The following is a 12842-nucleotide window of genomic DNA, read 5'->3' on the forward strand; positions in this document are numbered from 1 at the left end:
CTTCCCTGTGATAGAATATGTCGTTCATTTGAGGAGGTGACAGTTGCACTTTGGCTACAACTGTGTGTGTGTGTGTGTGTGTGTGTGTGTGTGCGTGTGCGTGTGCTGGATTTAACCACACACCACCTAAACACAGTAACACACACATTCACCTTCCCAATAAAGAAATACCTTACATACTCACACCACCCTCACAAAGAAACACACACTCCACCTTAATTAAAAAAAAACACACACACACCACCCCAATGCAAAACGCCTACACACCACTCAAAAACAGAAGCACATACACATCACCCCAATACAGAAACACCTACACACCACCCCAATACAGAAACACCTACACACCACCCCAATACAGTTACACCTACACACCACCTCAACACACAAACACATACACATCACCCCAACTCACAAACCCCTACACATTACCCCAACACACAAACACCTACACACCACACAAATACAGAAACACCTACGGACCACCCCAATACACAAACGCCTACACACCACCCCAACATGGAAACAAATACACACCACCCAACACAGAAACACATACCACCCCACCACTGACACACAATTCACTTAAACTAAGAAACATAACCAGTCCACCCCAAAACGGAAACTAATGCCCACCATGATGACAAAGAAGTTCACATACACACCTGATCGCAATTTATGTTTTTTAATGTAAATATAAGTGCAGTAAAAAATGGTTGGGTAACTCTAAAGGAAGGAGAGCAGGATGGACACGAGATTAAGAGACCTGATGGTGCTGGTGATTGTGTGGTTCTGTAAATGCGTCATCAGATTCTGCCGTCACTCGCCCGCCACACACACCCGGAAGCCAGTATGAAATGTCTTTTGTCTCTTAATTTGTCTGTTCATTCCCAGCATTTTAGTTCCAGTATTCCAGCTGCTCTCTCGCGTCGCATCCCAACCTCCTCAGCAGCCGCACCGTCGTCCCCTCGAGCGACGATAAGACGTGTTTCTCTGCCGTGGATTACATTTCCACGAAGACACCGTAACATTTCAAGGAGGCGTACGCTAATAGGCATGACTTCATTTAATTCTCCCTGGTCTTAAGTGGGACCGTTGCCTGGTTCTCCTCAGAGTCTAAGGACTCGGTTTCAAGCTGTCGTCTCACGGTCTAGATGGTCCACTGGAATTGGATGTAGCATCTGTGACATCACCCGTTAACCGAAGTGCATTTGGCTAAGCATGGATTAAACACCTGGTGGAGAGGTTGACGGGTGACAGAAGGGTGGCGTGTCCTCCGATTGGATTTGAAAGTCAACGGCGGTGTTTAAGCTCGTTTAGGGGTCGAGCAATTATCTGATGAATTTGGGATCCGATGGATCAGTTCCTGCTGACGTGGCCAGAGAGCTAACAAGGGAGTAGATCCCTGGACCACTGCAACTTACCACGAGTTAGACGCAACACACCCGAGGTTAACCCTCCAGATGTTGACGGGTTATCAGTCCACAGCAGCCGGCGAAAGTTAAGCCAGTCCACGCGTCTAATAAATTTAGGGGATTTACCTCGGACCCGCTTATAACGTGTGTTCTTTTGGCGGTTTCCCCGGGAGTCCTGGATGTGTCACTCGGGATGGTAACCCCCGGGACACATAGAGGATTTCCAAGTTCAACTCATCAATGGACGCCATTAACACGAACACGCCGGCTCATGCACTTGAATTCGTGGGCGTGAACATTCTTTGTTGCACTCGCCAAAGAGCGACCTAAAAAGAACAAAAATCACTCTTAAGTGCAGCAAGCTTCCAACCCTTGGGCTCCCGGTTGTCACACAAATGTAGATCAACCGAAACTCTCGGGAGATTTCATCCGTCCTCACTTGGCCGACCTTGGTTTTTGCCTCACTGGTTGAGATTACGATAATTACGGCGCTCGGCAAAAAAGTGATCTCTTTTATCCAACTCTGACAGTAGCCGGCGGCTTCTAATGATTCCTTTACTGTTCGCTGAACCAAGATACATTAACAATTCTCTTTTGTCTTCCACTGAGTTAAAGTTTGGGACGTCGTCCTTGATTCTGAAAACACCCTTTGAAAGTCTTTGCATTACTTTCATAGTGACCTTGCTCATCGACTGGTTATTGGCAGTAAAACCCAGTGTTTTCTACTGTAGTCATTAGTCGCGGCTCCCTGTTGAGCTAACCTGCCCCGAGCTTGAGCAAAATTGATCATGGTGAATGTAAAATTGGATATAAAAATAGAACTGAAAAAGTTGCTTATGGACTGAATAACACAATGAAAACCTGCTAATAGAAAAACCTGGTTCTCGAGGAGCGGGTTATCTAATGTTTGGATTGAATATATATCATAAAGGCACAATAAAGATTGGTTTCTCGAATCTGTTTATAAAAACCCACATTTGTTATTCAATTTCTAAATAACTCACTTTCTTTTGTTATTTATTGCAATATTACCACTTACATTTTTTTTTTTTTTTACAACATCTAACGATTTTTGTGTATTTTTTCTATATTGTTTTGTATGTATTGTAAACTTTGAATGATTCTAAGGGTGATTTAAACCTGGCTACTGTGTCCTAATGGTTTCCCAGGTTTTGATTCTTGGTCAAGGAAACATTCTATTGTTTTGCAAGCCAAAATATAATTAAGATGATAATCCACTGCTTTCACGTGAGATGTCTTGGAACCCCGAAAAGCTTATCCACAATTTCAAGATAGGGGTTTGGAAACAGTGAAGCTGAAATGGAGGTCAGTGGTTACAGGAAAGCGGATAAATAAAACAGTTAGTCTGGTCTGCACTTAGCTGCACCCTTTTGACTATGTAGGGCGGAGAAAAAAAAAGAGATGATTCATGGCTTAGTGCTTCTGCGGAGCTCTAGTGACACAATTAAACACGTGCGACTTATAGAGTCAAAGCTCTCGGTGTAAAGCAATAAATATGTTTGATGCACAAGCCCAGGAATTATTCATAGTGAAGACTTTACTCACTTCTAATCTACATTTCTGCTAATCCTGGAACTTTGTCAGCATGGCTGCTACGCCTCCTCAAAGCTTGAACTCATCGCAGCTGAGTAGACCCGACAGTTGCAAAATGACAAGAGGGGTTCAGAAGAAGGATGATGGATGAGAGAATTCACGTCCTCGGAGCTTAAGTAAACCGTGAAGTTGAGGTGTTTACGGCCACCACCCACCTTGCAAAAGCAGCTGTCTACACGTCACCTCTAGTGACAGAAGGTCGACCCACCTGACTGTCAGCACCTCAGATGGTCCCATACATCACATGTCGCACCCCGACGTGCAACCACCCACCCACCACCTGATCCCAGCGAGTCGTATACATTCCCCGGAGACACCCCAGTCTCTGGGGCTGTGGGTGGCTGAGGATGGGGAGGTCGGAGGTCGAAGCCACGGCAGGGCAACTGGTAATCAGACTTGAGAGTATTCACGGTCCAGAGGTCCATCTGACTCACCCGACCCAGAACTTCCCAGATGGCGTGGATTAATGACAGGAGAGCAAAGACTGCAGGAAGTGCCGGTCGATCCTTTGCTTCTGCCTTATCTCGGAGGGTTTAGTCCGACATGTAGCTTCATGCAATATTCAGTGGAGCGCCAACATTGGGGAGGGTTTTGAACTCCAAACGCCCCCCAAAATCATTAGATATTCTCAAGACCCTGATGAATATTAATAAAGATCAAACAGTGTAGTTTTAATAACCCGAATGCAAACTCACAAGAGCCTCACAAGTGAGATGTGCTCCCTGGAAATAACTAACCAAACTTATTATTCTTCTGTCTCGACAATGGCGGCATTCCGTCAACACCATCTCATCAGCGCTGTTTGAGAACAAAAGCTATTTTAAAAGGAGCTTCCTGCAGCTGAGATGTGAAGAGCAGGGACTGTGACGTGGAAGGGGGCCACCTGGCACCGGCCCCAGGAGCTCATCATCCTTCGGGTGTTAGTTTTCTCTGCCAACACCATGAGACGGTGTGTTAATCTCACCACCTCGTGGTTAGAAAAAGTGTCACTGCATCCAATTTTGTGGCTATTAGAACTACATTTTTATGCACATATTACTCATATGACCCACAAGGATGTTCCTTACATGGGTGCTTGACATAACATCACTCTGATTTTCATTTAAAAAAAGGAACAGGTGGCTCTGAAGATGGAGTCCTTGTGGCTCCGAGCGGGGAGGGAGGGTCAGGTCTCTTGCTTATTTACACCTATGCATTATTGATGTTCGCTCTCCTGCAGTGTCGCAGAAAAAACTGCAGTGTTAGCTTAAGCAACAGAAGGATTTTTTTACCTCTAAAAAACCTATTTGGATCTTAAATGAGTGGCATTCAATTGACAATACTGAGGGAGAAGCTGACAGTGATAGGGAAACTAAAAAAGCAAGTTGAGCTAATATTGTAATATAATTGTGTATTATTTTATGATGTATCAATTCCTTTTTAAAATACTTAACCTAAAAGTAACGAGTATGGTTGTGTATTGGCAAAAATCTGGCGATACAATGCTTATCGCGATACAGGGGCTACAATATGATATATTGTGATACTGTTGTAACAGCGATATACTTGTAGTATTTGCCAAGTTCTTGACTCAATGTTGCAGGATTTAAAGGCCACAAGACTCTTGACGAAGTTCTAACTGCTTTAATTTCTTCATTTTTCATTTCACTGTGTCCTCTCATCCTCAGTCATTGACGTGATTTCAATGCTTTATCGCATGTTAATTGTAAATACGATTTGCAAGCCAAACAAACAAAAAACCCTTTTCAATATAATCAATACAGTCGCCTTATCGTATTTTCGAATAGAGATCTCATGAAGGCCATGGAAATAGCTCCAATTCTCTTTAGAAAACTCAATTACACAAGAGTCCAAAATGTCTTAGCTAGCTGGCTAGTGGGCAGACCAAGATGTGTAAATGCCAAAAAGAAAGTATTAGTCTGATTGTGATACCGTCTTATATCTTGTATGACTTATATTAAACACTATTTACAGGTCCTGATATCAACATTTACATTGATTTACTTTGATGACTTGGTGAGCTGGATTTGGTCCCAGTTTCAGGCACGTTATTTAGATAATGAGGCTTCCAATTTGCTATGTAGCCATTAACTGCTTGTAACAGTCGGGTGTGTAAGTGGATTTCCTTGGTATACCGCCACCTGTCATGACAGACGACTTCCGTCTTAAAAGTTTAGAAAACAAACAGTCAGTCGTCCAGATGGAGCTCAGGTTTTACCGTCCGATCGAACGACGTCTAAAGCAGATTGACCGACACACCGACTCACCCGAGCTCTCCTCTGACCCCCCCGCAGAACTGCCAGATGGTGGAGCTGCAGAGGAACCAGCTGCGCGATGACATCAAGGAGTACAAGTTCAGCGAGAGTCGCCTGCTGCAGGACTACACCGAGCTGGAGGAGGAGAACATCTCCCTGCAGAAGCAGGTGTCCATGCTGAAGCAGAGCCAGGTGAGAACACGGGGTCGAGACCCGAGACAATCAGCTGGAGATGAATCAAGATTGAGCTTCCTTTCCTTATAAAGCTGCTCTTCAACAAGCACCTCCAAATTCATCTCTCCTCTGATTAGGTGCCGAAGCAGCACATTTACACTCAGATTTAATTAAGATACGAACAATGTCGAAGCTGTGAGGAGAGGTCGCCTATTGAGCCTCTGGAATTCTGTGGCACTTGTTCTTAAGGATTGCTTCAAATTTGAGCCACATTTGTACTAAATAGTACTCTTTTTAATAAGCCCTTTAATTGAGCAAGAAAAGAGCTAGTTCTCCATTTGTCTTTTAATTTCCCACAAATCCAATTAGTCTCTGGATTACTCAATGATCCGGTTATTTTCCGAATCATGCATGACTGATACTCGGAGCTTGATGAGGATTCCGTCGCACCCCCCAGGTGGAGTTCGAGGGCCTGAAGCATGAAATCCGTCGCCTGGAGGAAGACACTCAGTTCCTGAACAGCCAGTTGGAGGACGCCATCCGGCTGAAGGAGATCGCGGAGCGGCAGCTCGGGGAGGCCCTGGAGACCATCAAGACGGAGCGCGAGCTGAAGGCCTCCCTGAGGAAGGAGCTGTCGCACTACATGAACATCGGAGACACTTTGTATCACAGGTGAGCGACACACACACACACATGCTTCGACGAACATGGACTGACACTTTGTTTTCCCTCAGTCCTCTCAGCATCTCCCTCGACGGGCTCAAGTTCAGCGACGACGCCTCCACCGAACCCAACAACGACGACGCCCTGCATGGATTCGAGAACGGCTTCAACAAACTGGCCGCCGTCATCGCCGACAACAACCGGATCTCCCCGGCCAAGAAGGAGGAGCTGTTCCACCCGGCGCCCAGCCTCGTGGACGACCTGCTCAGCGAGCTGCACATCTCCGAGATCCAGAAGCTCAAACAGCAGCTTGTGCAGGTGTGTGTTCTGAAACTGTCAAACGTTATATCCCTTATTGGGGATGGTTTCGCTCTACCATACCAGTGCCAAATCAGTACTGCAGAGAAGGTACTTGTGCTTGAATAGGCCAGAAACCATCTTGAAAGAATACAAACCCTGTCAAAAATAGATTTTTTAATTAATTGGCACTAGCTTATTTTCGAGGAGTATTATTTTGGGGGTACATTTTGTCAGTTTTACCAGACTAAACTTATATTCTAGGAGTATTATTTCGGGAATACATGTTAGCAGTTGTAAAAGACTAAACTTGTGTTCTATCAGTATTTTTTGGGGGGTACATTTTGTCAGTTCTACCAGACTAAACTTTTATTCTATCAGTTTTATTTTGGGAAAACATTTTAGCAGTTATAACGGACTAAACCTGTGTTCTATCAGTATTTATTGGGGCTACATTTTGTCAGTTGTAACAGACCTTGATTTATGGTCTTACAGTATTATTTTCTGAGCATATAATTGTGAGCGCATCTAAATTAATTCAGGCATGTTTATTTAGATTTGTAGCAGGAAAGGGATATTGAAAGTAATTTGAGTCGGATAACTCGCGGGATGTAAATATTCCCTTTCTTCTGAACACTTAGAGATTCATTCATTCATGGTCGGCCACATATGGCCAAGCTTTCGAACTCCATTAAGATGAGTCACGTTGTGAGTCCATGCCATGGCCGGCGAGGTGAAGTTAATCCAGGGAGGCGCGCACGCCGCAGACTGAGGCAGCGGGTGGTGGCACCGGATGACCCGCCATCTGCTTGATCACCACGGGTTTTAAGGCTGCGCTTGATTAGGTACCATGGTCACCAGGCAGGAATGAGATCCGCCTCAAGCTGCTTCTTTTAAAAAATATATTGATTGATTGATTATTATATTGTGAAAATAAAAATCTGCTGACTATGCTGATTTTTAGAATTTTTGGGGACTAGGTAAAATGTCAGTCATCTGCACGTATTACAATCATTTCCACACCTATTCTTCTTTTACTTTAATATACTGATTTATATTTGCCGTGCCCTTTTAAAAAAAAAAGATTTTTGGCATGTATTATTGACGGATGAGGCGTGTGGGTGTAAGACGACCCACCTGGTTTTCCGCCAACTACGATCTGAACAGCAAATGTTCAAGGTCAGCCGGATTGCATAGCCAAGCGACCGGGAATCGTGCCACACATTCCTGAGTAACACAAAACCTCGCATAGACTCATGACACATGACAGATAATCCTCACGCTGGATTCTACTATTAGTATGTCATTAATAAAGGATCTGCTCTGTGGTCTTTCAGATGGAGCGTGAGAAGGTCAACCTGCTGTCCAACCTGCAGGACTCCCAGAAACAACTGGAGCAGGCGAACGGCGCCCTGTCCGAGCATCAGGAGAAGGTCAACCGGCTCACGGAGAACCTCAACGCCATCCGCAAGCTCCAGGCCAGCAAGGAGCGGCAGTCGGCGCTGGACAACGAGAAGGAGCGCGACAGCAACGACGACGGCGACTACTACGAGGTGGACATCAACGGACCTGAGATCCTAGAGTGCAAGTACAAGGTAAGACCAGCGTTGTAACTCTAAAAATAAAAACGTGATTTAACATTTTTGGGTCTTCCTTCAGGTGGCCGTTTCTGAAGCAGGGGAGCTGAAGGAGGAACTGAAGACTCTGAAGGCTGAATATCAATCCTGTCAGTCTCGCTACGATGAAGAACGAAGCCGGTTGGAGATCGATGTCACCACGCTGGGTCAGAAGCTGGCCACTTTGGAGAAGTCCAGGACAACGGAGATCGAAGAGAAGGCTGCGATGGAGAAGGAGCTTCGCAAGGTGAGACCTTTCAACTGAGAAAAATCTCCAAATTTAGGAAAATGGTGTCTCAACACGATTTAGAGTTTATAATCCAAGCATTTGTGTCTTCTCGTTTGGACTATTTTAATAGTTTATTTTCATAAATGTATAAACAAAAAGGAGCTGTCTTGCCTGGAGTTAATACAAACCTATCTTAAGACGTTTTTATTTGTTCAGGCTTTTCCTTGATTTTCTGGAACTCCTGTTGTGTTATCAGTTTTATCTTGACCTTTGAAGTATATAATTTATTGAGTATTGTTTTGATTGTTTAAGCGTTTTGTGACCCTGGTCTGGAAAAGCGCTATATAAATAAAAATGACTTACTTACTTACTATTCAGCGAGAATTTTGCCCTGCTCTAGTAGGAGAACTCACATTTCCCCCGATCCTTAAAACTCTTCACTGGCTGCCAGTTTCTTTCAGGATCAATTTTTAAATTTCCCTCTGTGTTTGATGAAGTCTACTGACTCCTTCAAGAAACATCTTAAAATGTTTTATTTGTGCAGGCTTTTTTCTAATTTTCAGATTTTAAATGTTTAGGTATTTTTAACTGTGTATTGTTTTTGATTGTTCAAGCGCTTTGTGACCCTGGTCTAGCAAGGTGCTTTAAAAATAACTTCTGTTCCCTGATAAAGTTAGCCGTGATGCTAACGTTCACCTCTGTTTGTAGTTGACAGATGTAGCAGGGGAGTCACAGGGCAGCCTGAGCGTGGCCCAGGACGAGCTGGTCACCTTCAGCGAAGAGCTGGCCACGCTCTACAACCACGTGTGCATGTGCAACAACGAGACCCCCAACCGCGTCATGCTGGACTTCTACAAGGAAGGCAAGGGCGGCCGCAGCAGCCCCGAGGGCCGCGGCCGCCGCTCCCCCATCCTGCTCACCAAAGGCCTCTTCTCCGACAAGAGCGACGCCGGCGACGTGTCCCCCCCTTCCTCGTCCCTGCCGTCCCCGTCGTCCGACCACCGGCGCGAGCCGATGAACATCTACAACCTGGTGGCCATCATCAGAGATCAGATCAAGCACCTGCAGCTGGCCGTGGACCGGACCACCGAGCTGTCGCGGCAGCGGGTGGCCACCCTGGAGCTGGGCACCGTCGCCGACAAGGACAAGGAGGCCTGCATGGAGGAGATCCTCAAGCTCAAGTCCCTCCTCAGCACCAAGAGGGAGCAGATCGCGACACTGAGAGCCGTCCTGAAGGCCAACAAGCAGGTTCGTGTTTCCATCAATTCAACAGTTGTCGGAAAAGTAGGCGACGGCTATTCATGGATCTTTCAGCTGTTTGAGCAAATGTTTGGTAACAAAGTCTGGTGTTAACAACAAGGAGCAGCTGCTGATACATAGTGAGTGAAGATCTAAGAGAATTCTGACCCGTAGTTATGTGAGCAGTTGTTCTGGAGCACATCAATCGAAGCCACTTTTAGTCTTTAATACAAAATAAAATGGAGTTCTAAGCATTATTTCAGTTTTATGTATCGTCAAATGGCTTCATATTCTTCTGGTCGATGTCTGCACAGACGGCTGAGGTGGCCATGGCCAACCTGAAGAGCAAGTACGAGAACGAGAAGGCGATGGTGACCGAGACCATGATGAAGCTGAGGAACGAGCTCAAAGCGCTGAAAGAAGACGCCGCCACCTTTTCGTCCCTGAGAGCCATGTTCGCCACACGGTAAGAAACGTTTTTCACCTGTGAATAGAGATTTATAAAGTCTGAGTCTCACCTTGTATCAGTGTTTTTATAGAGTCTCTTTGAAATCCCGCTTCTTGGACTTTGTCCTTGCATTTTTACTGATTGATTTTGTTCATGATTTTATCTACAACTATTCTACTAAGTCTCACCCATAAGGGAAAATATGGGTTATACCTAAATCATCTGGTTAATTTTATCTTTCTTTTTTTTTCCTTTTAATTGTTTTCCTGTAAAGAAACCCACGCTATATCTAAATTATCTTTTATCTTCCATTTATGTTTGATTAATAATCTATTTTTATTTTAAACGTTATCTATATTTTATTTCACTAATTAACTAACTGCCGTGTCAATATCTGTCATCGTATGCATGTTTACTTGTCTATTCCGGTGTAACAACAAAAGTCTGCCAGCATTAATGCACAATAATACAAGTTAATCTTAAGCACAGATAATATCCATTGTTTTTCACGGGCCAGATTAGTTTCCATGGTAACGTTAGGGGTATTGTTTGTATCCTGAAAGCGACTGTACTATCGCTGTGGGGAACAGAAGGTATTTAATCTGGGTATCATTTAAATATGTCACTTAAGTCGTGTTTTGGACTCGTGACTTATGTCCATGTGTAGTAGGTGGGAGGGCTCGGGGGGGTCAGATGGTCCTGTACGTTCACTAATCTTTCCTGGTCTGAAGGAAAGCAGGTCAAAGGTTCTTCATATAATCCCACCTCATCTTGGTCAGGATTACGCACCCCTCAACACAAGCTAGTTGACACTGGCATGTTTTTCTACCCTTGCAGTTGCAGTAAAAGGAGGTTCTTTTTGTCTTATTTGTCAAACAAAGCTTCATGTTTCGTTTATGCTACAGTAGAGCGGGACACAGGAGGGGGAGGGAGGGGTTTGGGAGACAAGGCTGCAGAAAAGTCCTTATTTGTCCATGTTGGGCTTCTTAAAATTAGATCAAATGAATTTGACATTGAAGGTTATGTGGACAAATGATGAAGAATGTCCCACTTTACTTAGGCTGAGGACCAAAAAATGGTCCAAGCAACTCTTCAATGAACGAGTATGATCATCTTTTCAAGCCTTTCCACTTCTGTTCTACCAAAAACGGAGCTTAAGTCAGAATTGTCATCAGAGACTCGGAGTAGAGCCTTTGCAATTTGTGAATCTTGGTATATGCAGTGTGTCAATAATCTTGGGTACTGTGGCCTGAAGTAGCCAGAAAAAGTTGGTCTGTGACCCATTTTGTTGAGGACTTTATACTGGAAAGAATCTGGCGATATCACGACAACGACAACACTACGATAAATTGCAATACTGTTTGACAATACTTCAAATATATCCTTGTTTAGAGTACTCGACTCGTTGCAGAATTCACAGACTCTTGACAAAGTCGTAACTGCTTTCATTTGTTTTGAAACCTAAACATGTAAAACATTAGCTTTGAAAGCCGCTGGAGTCGACTGTATCCTCTCATCCTCAGTCACAAACGGGATCTCGCTGCATTTCAATGTCTCTTAGCTGCGGAGGATGTAATGACGGCCGCCATCTAGCAGCTGCAACACAAATGCCTGAATATTTTTAACTGTACATAATAGAATAATCGTGTTTTATACCCACTTTATTAAAGTATAAACCATAAAAAACTATGGGAATGCATCAGGTTATTTTTTTCAAGTTAAAAAAAATGAAAAAAATATTAAACTTTTTTTTTATAATCGATACAATGCTGTCCAATATCAATATAGTATCATAAGAAATAATATTGTGATATACTTACACTCTTTAACTGTGTTCAACTTTACGATTTGGTGAGAAAATGACGGCAACAACATTTGTTTGTCTCCTCTCTCGTAAAATATTCTCCTCCACAAAGTCATCTTGGGTCATGGTCCTCCAAAAGAGGCTGGGGGAGCCGTCCGACCGAGGGTTCCCACACTCGCTCTCTTTGTACCGCCGTCACACCCCCTCACCCTTCCACCCGTCCGTCCCTTTTCCACCAAACACCCCGTCCGCTAGTCTTCTTGTAGAGAAAAGGAGGAAGGGGGCCCGGCTTTTCATCTGAAGCCCACTACAGGAGACTAATGTGTCTTGTTTTCATGGTAATCATCTTGTTCAGATTTTCTAAAACTCTCCGAGACAAGTGTCTCGAAGAGAGGGAAAGAATGTGTATATTTCCTAGTGTAAGCTTTAGTGTGACTTGAGACACTGTGTGGTGGATCCGAGTGTGTTTCCAGCTTCAGGCAGCAGGGTCGAGCTAACAGTCGGCCTCTGGTTTCAACATTCCACAGCGAGATTTGTCTCGACATGATTCCAGTCATAGCTCAGGCAATTATCAGTTAAACCCTTAGTTGAAGTCACGTCTTCACCAGCCCAACACACCCACACACTGCCTGTTCCTTAAATAAAACATTTAGCAAGTCGTTTCTCGCCCTCGATCACTGCTTTCATAACTAAATTTTTCATGACTTTTAAATGTATTGGAAGAGAATCACAACAATAAATAAGTGATCTACAATTAGCTTTTAGCATTAGCATATACCAGTTTTTTTTTCTTTTGTTTCCATTACATTTTTGAGCTCCTTTTTACTATATTGATCTAATATACATGTACGGTCAAACTCTTACTTTTGGTTCTCTTTTTTTTTTTTTTTTACTTCATAGTTATATCAACAGTGTTAATACCTATTTTTCTTTGTTTCTTAGCTCTTTTACCTTTTAAAGTATGTTTTTGATTCTGTTGGTTAGGTTTTCATTTTCCTTTCTTTAGTGTCGATCTCTTTTTGTGATCCTTTTTTTTTTTTACTTTATTGATCTAGATTCTAGAATATACATTGTACGATCAAATTGTA

At 43.7% G+C, this 12842-nt stretch overlaps 1 protein-coding gene across 1 annotated transcript in view; it reads left to right on the forward strand.

Moving 5' to 3' along the window:
- The window catches only part of LOC148059646 (protein bicaudal D homolog 2-like), a 31576-nt gene that overhangs the window by 12876 nt on the left and 5858 nt on the right, over positions 1 to 12842 (forward strand). Inside the window, exons 3-9 of the mRNA XM_087781034.1 lie at positions 5324 to 5476; positions 5916 to 6130; positions 6193 to 6439; positions 7756 to 8013; positions 8078 to 8281; positions 8972 to 9511; positions 9817 to 9968. Of these exons, the coding sequence (XP_087637160.1) occupies positions 5324 to 5476; positions 5916 to 6130; positions 6193 to 6439; positions 7756 to 8013; positions 8078 to 8281; positions 8972 to 9511; positions 9817 to 9968 (1769 nt within the window). The remainder of the gene's footprint in view (positions 1 to 5323; positions 5477 to 5915; positions 6131 to 6192; positions 6440 to 7755; positions 8014 to 8077; positions 8282 to 8971; positions 9512 to 9816; positions 9969 to 12842) is intronic.

This window comes from Callionymus lyra, chromosome 19, assembly GCF_982586985.1.
Source record: "Callionymus lyra chromosome 19, fCalLyr1.hap1.1, whole genome shotgun sequence".
Taxonomy (NCBI): domain Eukaryota; kingdom Metazoa; phylum Chordata; class Actinopteri; order Syngnathiformes; family Callionymidae; genus Callionymus; species Callionymus lyra.